This window comes from Protopterus annectens, chromosome 1.part1 (genome assembly GCF_019279795.1).
Source record: "Protopterus annectens isolate FY-2018-M chromosome 1.part1, PAN1.0, whole genome shotgun sequence".
Taxonomy (NCBI): Eukaryota; Metazoa; Chordata; order Ceratodontiformes; family Protopteridae; genus Protopterus; species Protopterus annectens.
The window spans coordinates 942,900,683-942,912,866 of NC_056726.1; the positions used below are offsets into that span (position 1 = coordinate 942,900,683).

General features: G+C 41.3%; 1 protein-coding gene across 2 annotated transcripts in view; it reads left to right on the forward strand.

The window, feature by feature from the left end:
• Positions 1–12,184, forward strand: part of LOC122813438 — a 277,358-nt gene that overhangs the window by 185,825 nt on the left and 79,349 nt on the right. For both annotated transcript variants that reach the window (XM_044085756.1, XM_044085762.1), the window contains exon 4: positions 3,914–3,997. In XM_044085756.1, the coding sequence (XP_043941691.1) occupies positions 3,914–3,997 (84 nt within the window). The remainder of the gene's footprint in view (positions 1–3,913; positions 3,998–12,184) is intronic.

The following is a 12,184-nucleotide window of genomic DNA, read 5'->3' on the forward strand; positions in this document are numbered from 1 at the left end:
AACAAGCAAATAAGTAATATAGTATATGTTTTCAAAAGACAAAGGTTATAGATCCCACATTTTATGATGTTGAAAGGTGTTAGTGGATAAATACAAGAGGTTTAAAGAGAGTCCTATTTAATTTAGAGAGAGAATAAGGAGACAGGAGTGATAGGAAGATTATCTTATGAGGAATGTTAGGTAATATAATAATTCTGTATCTGCAGTCATATTGTAAAGACTGTAGATAGTTATTGTGTGTTTGCTTTTTTTTTCTTTTTGTTACTTCATTGTTTTTCTTTAAAACCAAACTCCAGTTTAAGAAAAAATGTTAGGTTTGTTCAAGTAATCTAACAATAAGAAGTATTTGCACAATCATCATACAGGCCATCAAACTGAGCTATATCATGATGGATTTTTCATCATACATATTTGCACAGAGAAGACTGCTCTGGTATTTCATTATTTTCAAAGTGTGCTCTTTTGGGGAGGGGGTATCTGAATTCTCAACCACATTAACACAAATTCCACATCCCATTTCCAACATATATAATTAAACTGAACAGCTGCATTTCTAAGGAAACTCACACATGTTATTGATAGGCTGTGTAGCCTGGCAGATTGATGCACTGTTCTTCAGGTCCAATGGTTCTGGGTTCGAAATAAGGCAGAGGTGTAATTTTTACATAAGCTCCATAGTGCACATGATAAGTATGTAGCACTATAGTGCATGCAACTAGATAGGTAGGGGTTCCAATCTTAATGCTACCAACTGTGTGTGTGCATGGGTGAAGCATATCTCCTGTGGCTGTCCTCTCTGTGTGTGTTGATTATACCATTTTACTGGCATACAAACCAATCTCAGACTCTGCCCTGATGGGACTGCTGCATATCCGCAAGTCAAGCTCCACTCGAGTAACCCACATGCGAGACCTCAACCTGGTCTGTGACATCAATAGGACTTGGTGGGACAGATTTGTGTCCCAGAACCCCCCCCCCCTTTGTGGAATAGACTCCCTCTCCACATAAAACAGAGTAGCTCATTAAACCTTTTTAAGTACAACCTGGATAACTGGATGGGGAGCAGAAAATACACCCTTGAGATTCCACCTTTGTCTCTGCTGGACAGTGACATCAGGTGCTGACTTGTTGGAACATGGGCTAAATTCTTGGCTAGGCTTGTAAGGACCTCAGGGCAATAGCCTAGTAACTTCCTATGATCCTATGGCACTCTTGAAATCACAAGAACATTTAAAACAGTCCTTGCAGTTAATTTTGAGTAGAATGCTCTCTGTCATATGTTTGTTTTACTACAGCTTAGGCTGGACAAGCTGTTCACAAAGAAACATTCTGGGGCAGCTTGATGCAATTAGCATTTACTCAAAGCTCAATGCAGTTTGTTAAAAAGAAAACCAGGACAAAAGAAGACTATGAGATATGGTCCTTTGTGGTACATTAGGAGTTTCACAAATTTAAGAAGATACTGTTGGAAGCAGTAGGCTACAAAGCTATATATGTTTGGTTGAGCCCGGTTAGTTTTCAATCGCATACTTTATTTATTTATCCTTTGTTGATCAGATTAATCCCAACAGGCTAGTGGCTTCATTTCAGGAAAGACTCAAGACAGGGTATACAGATGAATGTTGGCTCTGGCAGATCCTGACATTTGAAGTGGTTACTGACATTGTCACTGTATTTTTTTGTCCCATGTCCAAAATGCTTCACATCGTGATGACTGCAATTATTTTCTTCCTATATATACTAAACTGTCAATAGTAATATTAGCCAGTAATCATCATATCACTTTTCTGATGGCCACAGACAGGTTTAACAATATAATGATCTACTGAGCTTAAACATACTAGGTTTATTTGACCTACAACCTACACCAGCAAGCTGTCATACAAATGAGCACTCAATTTTCATTCATGCAAACTTTCATTTGAGTAATATTTTAATGACCATCACAATGCATGTTGGACTGACCAGGTATGCAGCAGTTTGTGGTTTATTACATTATATTATGTTATAACATTTGGAATTAGATTTTAACACAAGGGGTTGTGACCACACATGGCCATTCTGCCATCACTTCTCTGAACAGTAAAATTCAACCTACACCCCCCTGGGATGACATTGTGATGAGGCATTCAGTTCATTGGGGAACCAGTACACCCAGGTAAACTAATGCAATTTAGAAAGATTTATACTAATGAACTGCATTAACTTATCTGGATGTAATGCAAATCTGCTCGTGGATTTTAGCAGGGTCACTGAGTCCAGTAGAAGTTCTCTTAAAGAGCAGCTTCATCTGTAGGAAGGGTGTGGTATTGCAGACAGAGAACCTGCCTGCCTGCTGTACCAGTTTTGTCATACAGGTGAAGTTGCTCTGCCAATGATTGTTCAATGACACAGCACCATTTATAAGGTTTATAGTTGAAGGTAAACATGATGGCCAGCATGACTGTCATGTCTACATTTACCACATCTCCCCTATTAAATTATTTCCTAAAAAAGTAAAATGAGCCCTTCCCCTAAGAGAATGGGGGAAATTCACACTATCCACCACTCTACACATGCAAGGTCACAGTTAGCCCTCTTCTAACTTAGGACAGCTGCAGTACAGCTCCGTCTGATGTGGAACTAGAACCTTCAGGTCATCCACTAAGAAATCATAATTTTGATCCATCTTTTCACTTTACCTGCAGTAATTGTTAGATATTATGGATATAAGGCTGAACTTAATTCTGTTGTAAATATGCTGAAAGAAAAAGTTTGCTTGAATATATGTATAGAGTTTAAAATGTGCATTCATACTATATGTATAACAGACAGGCTTCTCTTCACAGCATCAGAAAAGCCTAACAAAGCAATATTAGAAAGCAAGGATTACATGATTTTCTCATGTTTGCAGAACAAATATCTACTAACAGACATCCTTTTTATAAATTCAGCAATACGTGATGTTTTTTTTCTATAGGAACAGCTTGTACAGATGTTTCCTTTCAGATTTCTGTTAATGACATCCTCACATCAGCAAAAGTGCTTACAAGTAAATCACAAAAGGACAATAGAAAAGTCTAAAAACAGACATTATGTGACTTCCCACAGAAGGCCAAAAAAGATACCAAGAGGAAATAACATCATCTATGTGCATGACTAGCACTCTATATAGCAATTGTAGTAATTTAGTTATGTGAGAGAAGGACAGAGAGAGGTATTTTGTATTTGTCATCATTCATATCTGTAATGAAGGAAAACTTTGTAAATATATGCTACAATCTGACAGAAACAGTATGTGTCGTTTGTTATAAAATAAGTTATTTGTAGCTGTGCTTATAGCTGCAAAATATGTTTCTTTATCAGTGTGCAATTTGAAATGCGTGGTGCTTTAAACAGACTACAGATGGAGTCATGCAAAGCTATATGTCTCTGATTCAGCAGTAAACAGCACAGCAAGATTGTGTGTCTTAAGAAGACTTTGGTTCCAGAACAACATAGAAGCAGGGCATGCGAATTAAGATAAATTTTTCAGTAATTACTTCCACATACAGGTGGAGCATCCTCCATGCTGAGAAGTCTAAGCATTTCAAAGGGGCGTCTGCAATGATTCAGCCTTGTACATTGGCAAGCCTCACTAATGTACAACTCTAAACGAATTCAGCATGGACCACCCAACAGAATTGGACATAGAGCTCTGCCATTCCTGATTAGCATATATTGAATGGAAAATGGCCAAACCCTGCATTTTAAAAGTGGGCATGGTATAACACACTCATCTAGGTGTTATCCCACATCAAATGGTTTTGGAAGCTAACCCTTGGTCTTTTGGAGGAATGCATTTGATTTCTGTGGAAATAGTGAAATATGATTATTCTATAAACGACAATTTCCATTAATTAATTTTTCTTTTTTTTTTTTTTTTTGAAAAAAGGTACCCCTGCTTATGACAATGTCACATTACTTAATGCCAGTTCATCAAGATGGCAGAATGACAGCTACAGAGATTCATTCTTAGGTAAGTAACATTTATTTTTTTTTATAATCAAATTGAGGGATAAGAGATGAAAGAAAAATGTATTTCCTTCTTATTACTGTGCCACAAAAATCCATGTAAAAATCATACACAATTGCAAAACTGGAATTAGTTATAAACAGAAAAGAGCTAGTTAAGTCCTATAATGATACAGAACTGTTTTGAGTATGAAATTATTTCTTAACTATCTTAACAATTCTTGGTAATTGCACTTGTCACTTCTGTATAATTTTTTATATTTTCTTGTAATGGGGACTACAAAATACCTACAAACAACTTGAAGGGCAATCTAATAGAATAGTTTCTATCTAACTGCCTTTATTCTTCATTAAATCATAGAGGATATTCTAGTTAATGTTTGCTCTTCAATATACTTATCTGATGAAAGTGCATTTACTGAATGCATCTATTGATGGTCACAGTCCCAAGCATGTCCTGCCACTAGGTCTATATTAGTTTGCCGAAATTTATTTTCAGCGAACACCTCTTCATGGACCCATATTCAGCAAAACTACTTCTGCAATTTGCTGAATTTTCCAAGTGCAATAAAGTAGTTAGCCAACAACACAACTTTGCCCTTTTCCCCACTATAGTGTGATCTCAGAGTTGGTATATATAGTTAGGGAGTGTAGGGGATGCAGCCCCCCACATCAGGAGTGTTGGGGGGTGAAGCCCCCACTTGAGTGGGTTTGATTTATTGTGGGTACATTGCACTTCAGGGCAATTGTTTCATTGCCCTTGGAAAATTCAGCAAATCTTGGAAGTGATTTTTGCTCAATACAGGTCGATGAAGAAGTGTTGTCTGAAAATAAATTTCGACGAACTATTATACACCCCCCTGCCACCACACTTCATTAGGCCCAGCCAAATATTTTACTGAGTTAATTTCCTCAAGTGTTTAGGGATTTTAATACTAAAGCATAGTTACCCAGTTTCTATGTCAGATCATATTTAAATGTCATTTTTAAATTTGACCAATGTGTTGTCCTGAATTCCCACAATGTATGCTTGATTGCCTCCTCCTCTAGTGCATATAATATTACCTGGATTAGTAGTGTGTCTAGAAATACATTTGTGTTAACACAGCTACTTCCAGTTCTATTTTTATTTTTCCTTCCATTAAATTAGTGTCTGTGTCTGGTTGAGGAATTTCAGATGGCAATATGCTACAGGACCCAGCTGCTTCCAGGAAATAAAGTGGATCAGTGAGACAGATATACACTGCTCAGTAAGGGTTTAGGATTATGTCCTTCTGCTTTTTCTGATGTATGCCTGCCTGGATCAAAAAGGTATGATATATAAGGAAAAAGTTATTTGAGTTACCCTGTGTACCCAAATATTGTCAGAGTTAATGTATGAATATATAAATTGTGTAAAGCTTCCACTGGATAAAATTGAATTCTGGGGAGACATCTTCAGCCATCTAAAAGAAGGCAACTCAAAATAGGACAAGCACTTGCTCATACCCTCAATTCCCCTTCCATATCCACATGCCTGCATAACCAGCCTTAGCTTAACTCAGGCTCCCCCTGAGCCTTGCTCAGCAGCGCAAGCAATAGACACCTGAAATCTGTACCTTTTCAGATGTCTGACTAGATGCTCATTAATAAAAGGAAACAACTTAACTCTTCTAAAAATGGATCTATGTTAATCAGCAGTACACTACATTTTGAAAGAAATTTTCTCTACAGTGGGGGATGCATTATTCTTTCAACCCAACGGGTAAAGTATTTATCAATAAGAGGATATCAGTTCCTAAATCTAGACTGAATGAGCCTTTAGAAATAATACCTTATGATTAATATTTTGAGCAGAACGACAAAAGGTTCTTCAGACTTCACCTAGCTTTACTGAGGTAAACCCTTTGTGTTAAGCAGCAGTTAGTGGATTGAACTTGTGTACTATACCAGTCAAACCAGGTTGAACTACATGACAGAAATATAGCTCTTGGCTACAGATACAGAAATGTTTCTGCATGTCACAGAATATAATCTGGATTGGCCATTTACAATAGATGCATGAAAAAGCTTGCATTGAACAGGTAGCAGAGTGGAAAATTAAACAGGTTGAAATGTGAACCCTGTATATTCCAGGGAGTGGCACTGGATCATTGAACATCAGAAATATGAATCCTGTGTATTCCAGAATGAATGGTACTGGATCAGCTAACATTAGAAATGTGAATCCTGTGTATTCCAGAATGAATGGTACTGGATCATCTAACATTAGAAATGTGAATCCTGTGTATTCCAGAATGAATGGTACCGGATCGTCTAACATTAAAAATATAAATCCTGTGTATTCCAGAATGAATGGTACTGGATCATCTAACATTAGAAATGTGAATCCTCTGTATTCCAGAATGAATGGTACTGGATCATCTATCATCAGAAATGTAAATCTTGTGTATTCCAGAATGAATGATACTGGCTCATCTAACATTACGTTTAATGATATATTAGTTTATTTTTGTACTGATATGACTTTGTAGACTTGGTTACTGGAATACACAGCTAAAATATAACAATGATTTCCTTTATTTTCTCCAGTTTAATTAATTTTGTTAAATTTGGATGAAAGGGCATTTCAACACATTGGGCAAGATTCACGATGGCTTGCATGGAGTCTAAGAGTAGTGTAAGACTCCATGCAGCCATCATGTCCAACGAGCGATCCACAAACAGCCTGTAGGGGAGTGTAAGAGAGCTCCTAAAACGGCTCTTACACGGACAGAGCTTGGATATGCAAATTACCTCACTTGCAGCCGAAAGGCAGGCAAATGAGGTAATTTTGTAATCCAGGAAGCACAAACCTGTCCGTGTAAGAGCCGTGTTATCTGCAGAAATGTACTCAGTTGACAACTGAGTAACGTTCTGCAAATAGCACAATGGAGCCTTGTCAGCTGCAAATAAAGGTTGCATAAGTTCTAGGAAGTATGCCAATGGCCAAATGTGTGGCCACTGGCAACGTTCCCCCATGCAAAATAAAATAAAAATGTTTTTTTTTGGCGATCGCCGATGTTTAAACGTAGCGCAGCGGCATGCAAACGGGCTGCGCTGTAAAAAACAGAAAAATAAAAATTTAAAACCCACAAATGTGGGTTTTATGCAAACTATGAATTTACAATGTAAGGGAATAGCAGGCTGAAAACAACATGGCCACAGACTAGGGGTTGCTAAGGGGGGAAGCTCAGTGTAAGACATGTAACTAAGCATTAGCAAGCAATCCTAAGTAAATGAGTGTTAGGATAGTGAATCGCACTTTTACATAACAAATGAGCACAATCCCTGGAGTGTAGGAGTAGGATAAGGTGGCGTAACAGAGTAAGAGATAGGTGACATCACAGGGGGGTATGTATGAAAGAAATGCAGCTCAGTGGAGCAGAGTGGCATGTGAAAGCTGTCAGTCACACATCATGGAAAGAGGTGTGTCAAGAAGTAGACATGGGAAAACCAAGAAATGGAAGGTGTACACTGTGGATAACACCAAAGTTTCTTGCTGGATGTACATGCGCGCGTGTGTGCGCTCGGAGGCCCGAGTAAGATAGGGTGTGCGCGTGTAAGTGCGAGTGTGCACGTCTAAGCTGGAGTAAGCATGTAGGAGCTTGTTTAAAGACCTGTTAGCTAGTTTGTGCTGGTGTACGCGCGTTTTAACCCGAATAAGCAAGTTTTAGTCCTTCTAAGCATGTGTGCGCGCGTGTTCGCTGCTGTGAGTGTGTTTGCACTTGTTTGCGCGTCGATCCCCCTGAGGAAACAGAAAGGAAAAAGGAAGCAGAAGAAATTGTAGGAAGCTAACAGGGAATACTAGCAGAGGTAACAGGTGAAAACAATCAGAAGCAGGCAATTACACAGGCAGAACAGTAGCCCAGCCCAGCACTTAAAACTCTGCAAAATACAGTGCAGTAAGTTTCTCTCAAGAGACACTGCAACACTGGAGTAAGCTATTAGAAGTGAAAACTGAAAAAGCTTCACTCAGACAAAAAATGCTAGGGGCTGCCATAGCTGTTATAAGGTGACATATGCAACATGCTGAGGGTGGTGACAATGCAAATGCTGCCAGACAACCCACAGTGAGGAGACGGAGAAGAGTGTACACGCCCAGGGTCACCTACCAGGGGTTACATGAGCTGGAGATAGTGGAGCGCTATAGAGTGGACAGAGACCTCCTACAGCAAATTGTTGAGCTGTGCAGGCAACGCCTCACACACAGAACCAACAGAGGGGAACCCATCCCAGTGGAAACCAAGGTATGTGCTGGCCTAAGAATACTAGCAACAGGTACCTTCCAGAGACCAACTGGTGATATGATGGGGATATCACAGGCATCAGCATCCAGGGTACTGCACCAGTTCCTGGATGCCATGTCAACACATGCCGGTGATCATGTATATTTCCCCAATTCCCGTGAGGTATTGGCCAGCAATATGCGTCTCTTCCAGCAAATAGCAGTATACCCTGAGGTAGTGGGTGCAATAGACTGCATGCATATATGCATCAAAGCACCAGCTGGTGAGCGGGGTAGGGCCTACATTAACTGCAAGGGCTTCCCCTCCATCAACTGCCAGATCATGTGTGATGCCCAGGGCATAATAATGAATGTGTGTGCTGGCTGCCCTGGAAGCTACCATGATTCCCTTATCTGGCATCTGATGCAGCTGTACCAGACATTTGCCAATGGGGACATCCCACATGGTCACCTACTGGGGGATGCTGGCTATGCACTGGAACCAAACCAAACACTGTGTGCGTGGGTGCTGCACGGTCAGCAGAAATCAAGGCCACTAACACAAAGACATTAGTGGATGAAAAGACTTTATTAAACAGACTGGTTTCGGCAATAAGCTGCCTTCTTCAGTGTTGAATAAACACTCATAGGCTATGCACTGGAGCCGTGGCTGATGACACCCATCAGAAATGCACACACACCTGAACAGGAATGCCATAATGAGGCACACGCACAAACACGTAATGTAATAGAGCGTGTGTTTGGGGCTGCTCAAGTCACGGTTCCGGTGCCTGGACACATCTGGTGGAGCCTTGCAGTGCTCACCAACTACATGTACCCAAATTGTCATGGTATATGCTATGCTACATGATATGATTCTGCAAAAACAGCTGCAGCTGGACCAGCATAGGCCCGGGCCAAACAGCCCCCCACCATTGCCAAGGCCATCACAGGCAGAGCGTGACTCAGAGGAGGAACAACCTGAGCCTGCCCCAGTAGGCAGAAGGAGGCGTGCCCAGTATGCCTTTGCCTTGGCAAAGAGGCAACGCATAGCACATACACTGGCTCAGTAGGAACCCTGGAAACAATACCTCTCTCTGACTCACACATATAGTAAAAGGGATGCCTAAGTTGACGCAACCTGCTTTCAAACATGTACAGGGAGTGTAGTATGTGCATCCAACATAGGCAGTCCTGCAGCACCACCTGAGGCATGATTGCCATGTGTTAAGCAATGTAACACCATGTAGTATATGCAAACTTGATGGCCCTGACTAACATCCTACCCTCACCAAGCATGATGCCACAATATGAAGACAAGATGATCAATTACAACAATTGGCTTAAGTATTGCTGTTAGTCAAAGGGGATCCAATGCCTGTCAGCCTGGGATGACATGCTGAGCAAGACACGATGCTCCACCCACTAGGGATAGCTTGCACCTATCACCCCTGGCCTTTTGGATACTGGCAAAGCCTGTTGCCACCCCCATAGTGCCTTGAATAGGTAAGGCTCAAAACACAAACCCACCGCCATAGGTATCACAAGGGATAAGAAACTAGAAGTAATGCTACCCAATGCCAGAAGTCTAAACTGCAAGATGCATGCAGTCCAAACTCTCCTCAGCATGGAGAATGTTGATATCTGTGCAGTAACAGAAACCTGGTTCAAGGCTCACAAGAGCACCCTAACACTACCAGGTTACACCTCATACCATGCTTTACAGCCCCAAAACATGGAACAAACTACAAAAGGAGGGTGACTATCAATAATTGTCAAGGATAACCACACCCCCAGGTTGGCGTCACAGCAAGAAGCAGCATGGACTATCCACGGGCAAGTAACAGTGGCTAAAACTGCCTCCCAGTTTGTAGCCTGCTACAGACCACCCTCCTAAATCCAGGAACCGCACTTGGCCTACTTGAGAACACATGAAAATATGAAGGTCTCTCCAAACAACATTATATTGGGTGCCTGCAACTACCCAAACATAGACTGGGAGCATTATTCTAGCTCCAACACCCTAGGGCAAAGGTTCCTAGAATTCATAAACCAAAATGCTATGGAACAACTTACCACTCCCACAAGAGGGGTAAGCATACTGGACGTGATAATCACCAACATGGGGACTCTATGCCCAAGACGAAAAGTGTATCCCTCACTGGTAAGATCAGACCATAGAGTAATCTCACTGGATATTCACATCCCAACCCCAGTCCCTGGCCAGAAAACCACAGTGAAAAACATGTGTAAGGCAAATTTTGCACTCCTCCAAACTGAGGTGGAATCCATTAAAGCCCTTGTGCCTGTGGAAAATATGGCCCAGACCTCAGAACCCTTTATAAATGCATTCTATGAACACCTTCAGGAATGCATGGATTATGCAATCCCAAATAAAACCAAGACCCAATCCTCCAAATGCAGGCATCCGGCCTGGTGGACCCCAGCCATTACCAAACCATGCAAGAGAAGGAGGAAGCTACTACATGATAGAGCAAAACCCAAAAAGGGAAGTCATCTTTGATCAGTATTATGACAAAAAACTATGGCCACATAAAATCCTCTAAGGCCAGCTACAAGATAAAAATTGCACAGGACACTAAGGATAATCACAAGGCTTTCTTAACTGATGATAGGAACTTGGGTGGGAATTCACAGATATGCTCAGAATTAGTCCAAAATGACAAACAATACACCAAACCCACACACATTGCCAACATCCGACCTGACAGGTTCAGTGCAAAATTCTCCCCCCGCCCCACCAAAATGATAAATATCTATCCCAGCAGAGTGCTGGCCCCCTGACATTGCAGATGCTTAGGTAACAGCCAGCATCTCCAAAGCAAAAACACAGCATCAATGGGACCAGATGGTGTCCTGGGCTGTGTCCAACATGAACTCCAAGAAGAATTGAACACCAAATAAAACTACTGCTCAATCTCAGCCTTACCACAGGATATGTACCCAAAGAGAAGTTTACAGCAACAGTGGTCCCTCTCCACAAAGGTGGTGACTGAATGGATACTGCAAACTATCACCCCAGAATCCTGACTAGCTTGGTCTGCAAAGCTATGGAAAGGATCATCATGGACCTCAGAAATAAAGATATTGGGGACCTACAGACACTGGACACTACCCAATGTGGCTTTCTTAAGGGCAGATCCTACCCCTTAAACCTGGTTGAGTCATGTGAAACAGTCACCAAGGCCATTGATGAGGGGAAGGTGGTCCACATAGCCTATCTGGACCTTGCAAAAGCCTTCCATACAATACCCTACTTGTTCATTATAGATAAGCTCACCAGCTTAAATATAAACCCCTATGTCAGTAGATGGGTTGCAAACCAGCTCAAGGACAGAACTGACATGGTCAGAAATGCTGCAGCCATGTCAGACTTTAAACCAGCTACAACTGGCATCCCACAAGGCTCGGTCCTGGGACCTCCCATGTTTGGTATATATTTCACAGAGGTACAGGCCAACATGGAAGGACTATGTCTGAACAAGTTTGCAGATGACTACAAACTGGGCACCATATGTGACCCTCCAGCTGACACAAGCGTCCTACAAAAGGGCCTCATAGAAACAGACAACTGGTGCCAGAGCCATGTCATCAAGCTAAATGCAGAAAAGTGTATAGTCATCCCCTTTGGAAAAACAGTAAGTTCCCACCAATTACCACGTAGGTGTTAACCCATTAAGTATTTTAGAAGTAATAAGAGACCTGGGGACACAAGTATATAGAAATCTTGCATTTGACAACCATGTGGCCGTAGTGGTTAGAGAAACATTTCATATACCCACCTAATCATGAAGGTATTCACATCTAGATCAGGGGAGGTCATCGTGCCTCTTCAGTCATCCTTCATCAGGCTCACAATTGAGTACAATGGCCCTTGTGGGGATGTACCTTAGCAGACACCTCCAGCAACTGGAAATACCCCAA